The 13,063-nt window shown below is 52.1% G+C and overlaps 1 protein-coding gene across 2 annotated transcripts in view; it reads right to left on the reverse strand.

Annotated features, from left to right (window-relative positions):
* Cdh4 (cadherin 4) overlaps nucleotides 1–13,063 on the reverse strand; it is a 522,015-nt gene that overhangs the window by 37,825 nt on the left and 471,127 nt on the right. For both annotated transcript variants that reach the window (XM_035446876.1, XM_035446875.1), the window contains one exon: nucleotides 7,172–7,344. In XM_035446876.1, the coding sequence (XP_035302767.1) occupies nucleotides 7,172–7,344 (173 nt within the window). The remainder of the gene's footprint in view (nucleotides 1–7,171; nucleotides 7,345–13,063) is intronic.

The raw sequence follows: 13,063 nt of genomic DNA on the forward strand, positions 1-13,063 counted from the left end.
GATCACGTCATGGCTTGCTTGGTAGCTTTCCTGGTAGATTAAGTGACAGTGTTTCTAATGTGGGATGCGGTAATAACAAAATGTCATCCTGTCCCTTCCCGGGCTGACTCCATCACACAATCTAGTCCTCTCCCCCTCCTTGCGTGGTCCCTCTCTTCTTCCTGCCAAAACACTGTCTGGTGGCTGCCTTCCTTGTGTGTCTCAAATCATCCTCTGCCTGATTCTTACTGGACCCCAGTTTGTAGATCCGGATGTACCCCAGTCCAGATGACCTTTCCAGATCCTAATGTCACTTTTGCAAAGATGTTTTTCCCTAAGGAGCAATGAAGCTCATGGCCCTCAGATGCTGGGTGGAGATGCATCCAGTCCAGCGTGGATGCTAAGTGCACCAGGACTGTGGTTAGGCTGTGACTCCAGGGACCCTCGTTCTCAAGCTGTTGGGGTCTCTACTGATGGGGGATGTCCTTCGGTATATATGTTGCTCTTATTGGTTGGTAAATAAAACACTGATTGGCTAATATCCAGACAGGAAGTATAGGCGAGACTATGAGAAGAGGAGAATTCTGGGGAGAAGAGAGGCAGAGAGAGATGCCATTAGAGACCGGGAAGATAGGATACGCCAGGCATTTTCTGGTAAGATAAGGCCATGTAGAAATGCATAAATTGGTAGTTATGGGTTAGTAATTAAGAGAGCGCTAGCCAGGAAGAAGCTCTAGCCATCAGCCAACAGTTTATAAACTAATATAAGTCTCTGTGTGCTTATTAGGGGCTGATCGGCTGCAGGACCAGGCTGGAAAGAAAATCCCACAACACTCTTTCACTTCTGGCCCAGAGACTTTCTGCTGTTCTGCATCCTGGGTTGGCTCTTTTATTTGGAGATGTCAGCTCTGTCTGTGACCATCTGTGCCAACCGGTGGGCTCTGAGGGCAGCTGGACCACACTGGCTCACTGGGGGTCCTAGGGCAGGAAGGACCTTGGGTGAAGTTGAAGCAGCCCCATGCAGACAAAGCCATGATCATCAACATGGTTAATGGACGTGATAGGCTTTTGTGTCTGGCTGAGGAAGTGGGCCATGACACTATCACATCTTTCTAGAGGCCTACCTCTGTCTTGCTGACACCATCCCAGCCCCATTTGAGTGACTTAGCTCCCAGCTGCTGGGGACTCCCTCTCAACCTGCTTCTCATCCTTCCCTCCCCTCCACTGTGAGGGTGCAGAGAGCCAAGATGACACCCCATCTGTATGTGGCCTGGGTGCTGCTAAGGGTCCTGTAGCCCTGGGAACCTGCAGGCTCATGGGTACAGGGATCCTTCTCTGGATCGAACGGGAGGTCAGCAGTGTGTCCCATGGCTCATCTTCCCCTGGTCTCTAGAGCATCGTCTGTCCCTCAGACCCTGTCCCCTCTGACTTCTGGCCCTTGTCTTCTGGCTGGTCATTGCTTTGTCTGCTCTGAGCCTTCAGAGACCAGATAGTTGTGGGTGTGACTCCCCCACAGCTGCAGGCTTCAGGGCTATGGTGCTTAGCATGTGTGAGAACCGCAGGCTAGGGACATGGCAGTAGGCCTGTGCACAGTGAGGTGATGCCCTGATGGTTTCAGCCTGTCATGATGGCCGGTGCACTGAATAGCATTTGACCTGGGTTCAGGTCATGTTCACATTCTGACCAGCAGCTGGCCTGGGTTCAGGTGGTGTTTACACTGTGACCAGCAGCTGGCCTGGGCTCAGGTGGTGTTCACACTCTGTCCAGCAGCTGGCCTGAGCTCAGGTGGTGTTCACACTCTGACCCATATCTGGCCTGGGCTTAGGTGGGGACCCATTGCTAATCATCAGGCTGAAGATATTTGCAGGGTGTCCTTGAGGGATGCTGACACCCACAAGAGAACACAAGAAGGGACAGCTATGTTTCCTTAGTGTTGACTTTTGCATGTGGCACCAGAGGAGGGCAGAGTGAGTGGCCAAAGAGCCATGGATGGTGGCTCTGTGGCACAGAGCTGACCAGCTTGTCCCTGGACCGTCAAAGTTCCCTGCCCTGTGTAAGCCTATGCTATAAGAGTTTCAGGATGTCAGCTAAGTGTTCCCTCTGACTTCTGTGCTGTCTGTTGACACCGATGGAAGGGACACAGAGGAGTCTGTGAAGGCAGAGGACAGACCCTGGAGTGCCCTACCCCATGCCTTCAAGGATCATTTTCAGGAACACAGGGGACAGGCCAGCACACGAGGCTCAGGGAGGGCCACAGTCTGCTTTAGAGCCCGCCTTTTGAACCACACTGTGGGATGGAGGTTTCCTATTTCCTTTTTTGGGCTGACTTCTTTTCTACCAAAGAGAAGTAGCTTTTTGTGGTCAGAAAAAAAAATCAATAGATGTTACTACAGAAAGAGCTTGTTTCTGCATGGATCCGATAGCATAGTGTGACTGGAACCCTGGGAGCTGCACTCTGTGAGACCTGGGGGGACAAGGGCTCATGGCTGCCACGCACCGTACATTTGAGTCAGGAGACATCTGGCAGGTGGAAAGCAGAGACCAGGAAGTTGACAGCACCAGTGAAGGGTTTGTTCTGTGCTGTCTTCCTTCACTCTCTCCTTTGTTTCTGTTTTCTTTTTTGTTTGTTTTGGAGGGAACAGAGAGAGCTCTTTCAATTTGACATGAGTGTTGCAGGGCTTTAAATAAGTTCACGAGGGGGCTGGCTTGGCTTTTCTCAAGATCTTTTCCAACCCTGGCGTAATTAACCGGGCCCACCATGTGGGGGAGAAATTTGAGACTGAGGAAGGTGAGTAGCTGATGGTCACCACGTGGTGGGCCCTGAATTGAATGGCGCTCATGACAGTAAAATCAGCCTCATAGAGGACAGCAAGGGTGTGTGAGCGCAGCCTGGTTAGATGCTAATTATGAAGCCCAGCAATCAAGCCTTCTGCTGCCTCCGAAGCATGGCTCTCACCTTCAGAGCAGCCAAGAGTGGCGCTCAATCTTCTTATTAGGCCGTAAGTATTCTAATTAGGGGATGTGGGAAGATGAGCAGGATTAGCAGGTGGAGCAGGGACCGGAGAGGCACTTGAGCCCTTAGTCTGAGTTTCTCCTGACATTTAATCACGCAGAAGCTCACACTTCACATGGTGCTCCTAATTAGATGCATGCCAACCATGCTGTGGTTTCCCACTTGGTAAGGACGGCTCACTGCCTTGAGCAGGACGAGGATCCAGAAGGGACCTGTCCATGGCGCCCTCCTCAAAGACGGCCTGTTGCGTGGTGGCAGACAGGAGGTCCTTATGTGTCAGAGGACAATGAGGAGCGCTGGTGTGGTCATTCAGATTTGGCTGTGTTCATGTTTAGCTGGAGTGTGTTGTGGGTGTGGTGGAGAAATGGCCCTCTAAGACCTGCTACATAGCCGGAAGCTTCCGTGGAGACAGATGGCTTCTTGGGCCAGGCAATGCCTTGGCTCTGGTACTGTCCTGTGCTAACAGTTGCCACTACCCCCTTCTCCAGTTCATAAACGCCTGGGGACAGTCAACCAAATGTGCCATGAGGGTCTGTGTGAGGCTGGTGCATCACAGAGGCCTTCACTAGAAGCCAGCAGGTAGCACCTTCAGGCAGTGAGCCTGCAGGGCAGGACCCTCAGAGCACAGGGCACACACCTGGGTCAGAAAAGTGTGTCGTTGAGACTATGCTCACCAGTGGCCTGTGTCTGAGAGATCTCCCTCCCACCATAGCCCCCACCCCAGAGGCTGAGAACTTGAGAAAGGACATTCTGGAGGTTTCCCATCCCCAGGGAGTTCTCTTCCACTGGGAACGAGAAGGAACGAGAAGGAGGGAAAGCAGGGGGAGGAGGGACGAGGGAAGGGGGAAGAGGGAGGACAGGAGATGGAGACAGACGGAGGTTGGGGCATGGCAGAGATCAAGAAGGAAAGGGTTGGGTATCACGAGGCCTCCAGCAGCCATGACCCACCCACACACCAAGGGCACACACAGCCTGCTTCCTCTCCCCCAGATACCACATCCTCAGGTGGGGGTGGCTAAGTGACATCTCAGTGTCTCAGGCTGAATTGGCAGGTCCCTTGATGGAGCCAAGCCTTTGAGCTCTCAACCCTGTGAGTACTTGGTTCTGGCTGGCACACAGGGACAATTTCTTCAAGGGAAGAGACTGGGTTACATGGCAATGAAATGGAAGAACTTTGTGTGACCCATGAGGTGTCCAGGGCACTGGTTCTACCTCCAGTTCACAAAGGCAGCCAGCCAGGCCCAGTGTCCATGGGAGACTGGCACAGATGCTGGTGTTCAGAACTGGCTTAGGAGGACAAGTGTGGCCACAGGAAGGCCTAGGAGTCTACCCACCTATGGCCGTTTCACTGCGACTGGGGCCATTCATAGACATGACTTTCTGTGCCTGGGCCCTGGGGACCAGTTCCTGGGAGGGGCAACACAGAGGGGACTGTCTAGGGTCCCTGCTGTATCTCTGAGCCCCCTCAGGCACTACACACAGTTTACTGCTTCCCTCCTAGAACAACACATGGAGTTGGGGCCTTACTCTGTCTGTTCACTGCTTGGGCAGCTGTGCAAGACTTAGAGAGATATCCAGCACTCACAATGGGGCGTGCTCTGTGTCACCCTCTCCCCCCTGATTTACAGGCTTGTTTTGGAGCCCTGCTGTCTTTTTTGTGACAATGTATACTGATGTGCCCACAGGGGCTTCCTTCTCTAGCCCCCATAACTGGATGGGTCTCCTCTGTGCCAACCCTGTTCCTCCTTCTGGGCCTTTCTGCTCTCTGTGGACATGAGGAAGGCCAAGTCCTCCTAGCTAAAGACAGCATGCTAAATGCAACCAGTTTTGTTTGGAATTGAATCTAGTGCCTATCCCTGGCTCTCACACATCAAGAACTTAATGGAGTTATGCCTGTTGCATCCTTTAGACAACAAGCCCCTAGTTCACAACTCAACTGTGTTCACTGGTCCTATCCATCAACTTGGTTCTGTTTCTTGAGAATGAGATACAAATGGTGGAGAGAAGAGAATTTTTCTGGAATTGAACATTAGCAATTGAAGCCATTGAGGAAGACAGGAGAAACAGGTCACCACAGTGTCCCCAACCAACCCCAGAGGAGGAAGAGGAGGAGGAACATACTGAGGACAAGGCCTGTTCCATCATGCCTACCCATGCTGGGCTCAGTTTCTCCTTGGAGAAACAGTGGGACAGGTTGGATGTCTAAGGCAAGCTCAGCCATGTACCCCAACTGCCAGCCTCAGCAGCTTATAGTATGAGGACACCTCCTAATGTTTCTGTCTTCATGAAACACACACACATATGCACACACACATATGCACACACATACACTCATACATACAACACACACACACACACTCATACATACACATACACACATATGCATGCATGTGTGTACGCACATACAGGTGTATACACACACAGACACAGACACAGACACACATGCACTCATACATACACATACACACACATATACTCATACATACACACATATGCATGCATGTGTGTACATGCATACACATGTATACACACACAGACACAGACACACATTCACATATGCATGCACATGTACACACACAGTTACACACATAGACACACACAGACACAGACACACTTGCACTCATACATACATATACACACATATGCATGCATGTGTACACACACATATACACACATAGACACACACAGACACAGACACACATGCACACACATGCACATACATATACGCATACATACACATGCACACACACATATGCATGCATGTATACACACACAGATACGTAGACACACACAGACTCAGACACACATGCACTCATACATACATATACACACATATGCATGCATGTGTACACACGCATACACATGTATACACACACATATGCATGCATGTGTACAAACACAGATACACACATAGACACACACAGACACCCCTTTGCAGAAGAAGGTGCCGTGGCTGGGCTCAATGCCCTCTTACATGCTTCTGGTCACACAGCCTGTGAGGGCCACACCTCAGCTGAGTCCAACCCACACCGTCTCCACAGCCATTATCCCTTCCTTCCCTGCCACACAGCTACAAAGGGTCACTGTCTGAGTACCACCCTGTGCACCGCCTCTTACAACTTAGACCGTCAGGGCTAGTTTGAATTTTCCAGAGGGCTCTGAGTTTAGAGCCAAGATGGGAATTGGAGGCCTCATGTGCCCCATAGCTGTCAAACTGGCCAGGTTCCCCCGGTGTGAGCACTCCTAGGGAGGAGCCTGCTACTTTCTTGCCAGCTTGCTCCCATATCGTATCACCACGAGCCCCTAGTTATAGCCGAGCAGCCCAGACTGTGATGAAGTACCTGCAGACCCAGAGAGTGAGGCTGTGGAGTTTTCACAAGCTTGAAATGGGGGCAGCGGGGTCACCAAGAAGGAGTACTGCTAGGAAGCTGAGACCACACTTCTACAAAGGGTCCCCGGGGTTGTGGATGCCTCTGTGCTCAGTGGGGCTCTCCCTCCTGGTCCCCAGTGATTGTCTTACATTTGTAGCGTGGCTAGCCTCTGTGGTCACAGGGTACACAGAAAGCCAGACTGCAGTGAGGGCAGACAACACTGCCCTGACACTGTTGTATGGGGACTGTCAGTTAGGGGCTGGCTATGGATCTTCCAGGACCCTGAAAGTGGGCCGGACAGCAACAAGTGGTCAGTTCTACTATTTCTGGTGGGCTTCAGCCAGCCTCCCTTCTCTCACACACATGCCAGTCATAGAACCCTGTCTAGGTTAATGACTGTCTGTCTGATGATCCAGGCAGGGCTGGGTGGCCAGGAACACCCTCTTGTGCCTGTTGTGTCCCGGAGGGCACAGCGCTATTCACTTGTGGTGGTTGAGCATGTCTAGACCAGCTTAGGGAGTCAGGCTTCCAAGGACCCCAGACCTGTAGTACAGTGGTGACAGGGACCTGAGAACCTGGGAGTTCATCCCAGCTTTTCTGAGCCCCTGCTGTGTGGCTCTGGGGAATTCACAGGGTGGCAGCTGGTGGCTTGCCCAAAGCAGTGAGGTGAGTGCTGCATTCGGTCTGTCTCCTGCCGGTCTAGGCAGGAGTCAACGTTGAATGTCACCTGGGTCCCCGACTTCCTAACCCTACATTTGAATCTTAGCACTTGCTGCTCCTATGTGGGCCCCTCCCCAGCCCTTCTCACCTCCCGGTCCAGGCCTGCTGCCACTGTCACGATGTCTCCTGTTTCACTGTTGATGGTGAACATGTTCTGAGACGGGCTCTGGGGTGTCTGGGTGACAATCCGGTACCGCACCATGCCATTGGCTGTGGTGCTGTCATCCGCATCGTTGGCTGTGACAGTCATCACGTATGTACCTGGAACAGACATTAGGTCAGACGGGGACATTTGCTACCCAGACACCCAGGGTAGATATCTTCAGTTGACCCTAGGGCTTGTGATGCTGCAGCATACGCCTGCAGCGTCTTTCTCCACAGTGAGGTCTGAGGTAGCTCAAGACCAAACTTCCTCACCCATCACACAGCACCTGAGAGGGTCTGCCTAAGCTCTTGGTTCCCTGACTTTGTTCTGAACTTTTCTCTGTTCTGCAGAGGGCAGGGCAGACCTGGAAGAGGAAGTGGTTTTTCACTTCTCGGGGAACTGGCAGCAGACTAGGCCTGAGTCAGGACAGCCAACGTCCTGACCACAGGGCCTGAGGCTGGTGAAGTGTAAGTCCCAGTGCAAGGCTGCTTACCGAGGACCAACTGGTACGAAGCCTTGCTGCTGGGGGATAAATGGAGAGATTCCATAAAGATGCTGTTGTTAAAACATGAATCATACACATAAAGTTTGCCCTTGAAAAGAACAAGCCCAAGGTTTTGATATCCTCATGAAACCAAACATAACTATCTCCACCACCTAATTGCAGAAGGCAGTCCTCACCCTAGAGGGAAAGCCACCCACCTGTCCCTCTGTCCTTTCTCCCAGCCACCCCAGCCGCCCCAGATTTCCTATTGCAGGCACTTCCTGTAAATGGAGTCACATAATCTGTGCCCTTTCCTGTCTGGCTTTTTTTCACTGAGCCCAGAGTTTTTGAACCCCGCTCCTTTTCATGGCTGAATACTACTCCATTGTGTGACTGAGAAGAGTCACTCTACACTTATTGACTGAACACTTTCGGCATGTCAGGCACCATGCTATGTGCTTGGTTTTGTGGATGAGGTCAACCAGAAAAATGTCATCCCTCCTCTTCACTATTACCGAGAAAGGCAACACAGACAGACAGAGACACTGAGCTGAAAATTAACAGTGTTTCTTAGAGAAGAAGGGAGGCCATATTCATGAAAAGACACACGGATTAACTGAGCCAGGAGGTGGACTGCGGCCATTTCCAGTGGCACACTCCTGGATCTCAGCACCCGGGAAGGCTGAGGCTGGAGGGTTGCCACAAATTTGTGATTGGCCAGGTCCTAGCCCAGCCTGGGCTGCACAGTAAGACTCTTATCTCTCTCTCACACACACAAAAGGCAAAAAATTCAGCCTGCAGAGGAGACAGGAGAGGCCTGTCTGAGAGAGAAGGAATTGGGATAGGAGAGGATGTGGACCCAGGAGAAGAGTTCTGCCTGGGGGGAGACAGAGTGGGGTAGATCACCTGATAGGCTGTGTGTAGATCAGCAATGATTTCAGAGCAAAAGTTGGCTGGAAAATGCACCTTCAAGTCAATGCGTCCTCCATATCCAGGAGGGCCAGGGAAGGAGTTTGTTTAATAAATTCACAACAGAGTACTGGTTACATAAACTAGGGCACGCATCTGCGATGAACAGAAAAGCCCGGAGACGCTGGCAGCAGAGCTCTTAGGACTCTCGTGAATTCCACAGTGTATGGTGAAATGGAAAACAAGTTTCTACACTGAGTCCACGGAGGCCAACTCTGGACTTTAAAATATAACAACATGTGACATAGAGGAGAGAGACTGATACCCGTGACCACACAACCTGTGACAGCTTTGGAAGGAGTGTGGCAGGCTAGGCAAGATCTGGTGCTTTTCTTTAGTCGGTCTAAGAGTGAAGGGATGTCACTTGGGCATCGGAAGATCAGCTGTGTGTGTGAGGGGTGGGGAGAAGGAGAGGAAGAGCAGGAGGGAGGGAGGGACAGAGATGGGGGAAGAGAAGGGTTAGAGAATGGAAGGAGGGAGAGGCCAGACGGGCAGGGTGTGGGCACTGGAGTTACTGAGGAAGACAGAGGGTTTCTAGAGCCTAAACCACAGTTTGGAGACCTGGATGTGTTCATGGCTAGCCCTTAGGGCAAGGTGAGAATGCTCCAGGCTTGAACACTTTGAGCCAAAAAGAAGAAGCAGGTCCATGGGTTGCTATGGAAACGACCCAGGAACATTCCCAGCCTCGGAGCAGAGCAAGGGCTCAGCAGTTTTAGTTTTTCTTTCTTCTGAAAGGTGCAGAGAGAAGAGTGAGGAGGAGGATGGCCTCCCTTCTGAACCCTGGAAAGCAGCCCTGGCTGGGGACGTAGCCCCCGTTGTGTTGCCAAGGGACGTTCTACACCGCAGTGGCCCCTGCATTGACCACTCAGCAGGCCCTTGAGGGCGTCTGATAGTCTGAGGGAAGGCTCTTGGGCAGCCTTGCCATTATTTACTTCATGTGAGCCTCGGCTTACTCCTCATGCTTGAGAGGTGGCTGCCCTCTCTAACTCCCGCCTCTTGGCTCTCTCACTCTTTCTTCACAGTGTGCCGCCACAGAAGAGCTTTCTCCTCAGAAGAGAAGGCCACATCTCACACCCTCGTCCAGCGCCTGTATCTCTGTTGCTCTTCCAATCACTTGAACCCACCGCCATCAGACTTCATGTGACTTCTGGGCCTCTACCCTGGTCTCTCTGCTCCCTCTTGAGATCTGGGATTTCCTCCCTCCCTCTGACCAATGCTAGCCACTATATTCTGGGTTTTCTGCACAGGTTCAGAACTCTGGCTTCTCTTCTGCCTCGGTCTACTGGACCGTTTAATGGCTCCTCCTCATTCCTAGGCCCTCCCCTGCCTCTGCTTCCCACGGCTGTGTTTGGAGCCCCTACACAACTTTGTGTCCTGCATCCCTCACTGTAGCCAGGGGTGGCCATGAGCTCAGGTCATGTCCATCCACCCCAACCCCAAGGAGCAGGGTGCAAAGGAGTAAAAGTGTTCATTGCAGGGCATATGAGCATTCAGACAGAAGGACAGGTATGAGCAGCCACATAGAAGGACAGTGAAAGAGCCAAGGAGTGGAGAGCTAGAGAGTGCAACCACCTCTCAGGTCCCCTCTGGGGATTGTGGAAGATGTGGCCACAGAGGCCAGGAGGGAAACTGTGGTCATCTGAGAACCCTGGAGCCCAGGGCCATGCAGAAAAGCCACATGAAGTCAGCCAGAAGGTGGCCTTCAGCAGAGAGGGCCAGGGCATAGGCTGGGTATTGGTAGTGGGGCCTGGGGGCAGAGATACCCTTTCACCACGGTGGGGGGTGCTAGGTCTGCACTGTCTCATGGCCAGGCTGTGAGCGTTAACTTCTGTGCATAGACCTATGTCTGCCACCAACAAATGTGCATGGAGAAGCAGACTCCACAGCCCTTACACAGGGCTTTGCAAACGGGTTTTTCACTTGTAAACATTCCACAGTAGACGCTGCTAGTGCCCCTATTCACACAGCACCAAGAAAGGTCTACAAGTCCTGGAAGCAGTAGCATCAGCATCTTAAAGATGGCATGTCTCCAGGCACCCATAGGACATCATTGCCACCAGAGGGCTTGGCTTTGGTATGTGGAGTTGGGGGTGACACGACTGTCCCTGGTGACTTAGCCCAGAAAAGAGCTTGCTGCCGGCTTGCCTGTGGCTGTCTCATGTCTCCAGAGTGACTGAGTCACATAACAGTCTCCGGAATCTTGAGGCTAGTGTACGAATGTCACGATGACCCTTCACAGAGTGGCGTTTTCTTGCTTCCCCAGTGGAGTGTGTTGAGTTCTGCACAACTGCGTTACAGAACATTCAGTGGGCTGGATTTATTGGTCTCAGCAGGGAAGTGTGTGAATTTATTGCTATGCAGGACCCTTGAATCCCATAGACAGATGCACAGCCTTGGAGTGTTCTGGGAGGCCATGTCCTGAGTTATGGCTGCTGCCAGTGGCCTGGGGAGGACCATAGGTAGGACACATTTTTCTCCAGACTCTTGACTTTTGCTTGCATTTATTTGCAGGCCGAGTGCGGAGTGTGGGGCCTGTAAGGGAGGGAGGGTGCCTGGGTCTTACTCAGCTGGCATGAGAGATGTCTTGAGAGAGTGTTGGTGGGGGAGACACAAAGGATGTCCCACATTCATCTGAAGCCCTCTGCCATTCTTGATAAGGGCCCAGCTTTGTCCCCTCTGGCCTGGAGACAGGGCCCGTGGTCAGCCAGTGTCATCGACAGGGCTCCAGATTCCGGGCACTGGCTTCTCTTATCCTGTAATTTTTAAATTTAGGGTATCTCCACTGGGCCCAAGAAGCCACATGACTAGAAGTGCTTTGCCTAGTGACACAAAAGCATCACGGGTAGAGACTGGAGGGGTGAGGAGTCCAGGCTGACCAGCCACACCCACAGCAGAGCACACCTATCTTGCTGGGGAACCTTCCTACCTTCCAGGTTTGGCAAGAAGGCCAGGGAACTCTTGAGTTTGCCAACTGTGTCCTGGGACACAGAGCCTAGCAATGCTTGCATGAAGGTCTGTTGCTTGGAAGGTTCCAGAGGAGGAGGAGGAGGAGGAGGAGGAGGAGGAGGAGGAGGAGGAGGCGGAGGAGGCATTGGATTTCCAGTGCTTTTTCCAGGACGGGTCTCTGTTTGTCTCTTAGGATCACTGTAGCAAAGTGTCCCTGATGGGGGTTACACGAGAGTTTACCATCATAGGCTGAGCCCATCCAGTGTTATGGGATGGGCAGGTTGCTCTTCTTTATAGGGGCTGCATGGTAGATGGGGCAGGGCTTGATATAGACACAGGGACAGATCGCAGGGGTCTGTGACCACTGTGTGACATGTGTCTGGATGACCTGGCTGACTTCAGAAGCCAGGCTGGGCTAGGAGCTCTGAAGGGCCACTTCCTAGATCTGAACCTGGCCATACCTTCCGGTGACTTGCTGCCATGTTGTCTTTTGCAGCTCCAGGTTCTTCTTTTGGAAGCTGGAGCTGAAGGTGTCTCAGGTCTTGGTCTGCAGAAGGCTGAGCTGGGTTCTGAGTTCAGCACCATTCCGTGGCTACCACAGGGCCAGCGAAGCCACGCCTCTTGTGTTTGTGAGCAGGTGAGGTGGTGCCCAGTGTCCCATCACTGGGTGGAGTCTGAGGCCACATGGATGTCTGTGGTCTCGGTCACTTCTCAGCTTTTGCCTCACTGCAAAGCCAGGCCACCAGCGGAGTGGCAGGGCTGGTAGCCACCACCCATGAACACCTGCCTGAGCCACATCTGTGCAGACCTGGGTGCCAGGCAGAGAACGAGAAGGGAGTTGCTTTTCCAGAGCTTCCCCGAGGCCTCCACAGACCCCCTCAGTGAGAAAGATGTTGATCTTTCTGGTGAGCACAGCCAGGCAAGCCCAACTAGCCATCTTTTCTCTGGGATCAGGGGTGGCCTGCCTCTCACCTGGAGGCGGTGACATCTCTCCCCTAAACTGGCAAGCCGGGAGGGAGAGCACCGAGGACTCCCGGCTCGGCTCTTCGTTGGAACCCATGTACCACGCTGCCACCCGCCTTAAAGGATTAATTTCACAAGCCTTAAATTGCAGTTTAATTTGAAAACTAATTCAGCCCCATAATTGGCTTTCTGCTCAAATCACTGAGGCTAAAGATTTAAATTCTTAATATTCAGATGACTTTCAAGTATCTGGTGCCATCTGTGCATCAGGCCGTGGCATTAATCTAGGGGGACTTCCACTGGCGCAGAAATGAAATAAATAAATACAGGGGCCTGCTAATAGAATAATCTATCCAAGCCAGAGCCTTTCCTTGTACAGACAAGTGTTTCTTTTACTGCACTCCCAACTTGTAGATTCTCCTGCTGTTTAATATTTTTTAAGTGACATCAATGCCAGAATTTATAGTGTGGGT

The sequence above is a fragment of the Cricetulus griseus genome, chromosome 6, assembly GCF_003668045.3.
Source record: "Cricetulus griseus strain 17A/GY chromosome 6, alternate assembly CriGri-PICRH-1.0, whole genome shotgun sequence".
Classification (NCBI taxonomy): domain Eukaryota; kingdom Metazoa; phylum Chordata; class Mammalia; order Rodentia; family Cricetidae; genus Cricetulus; species Cricetulus griseus.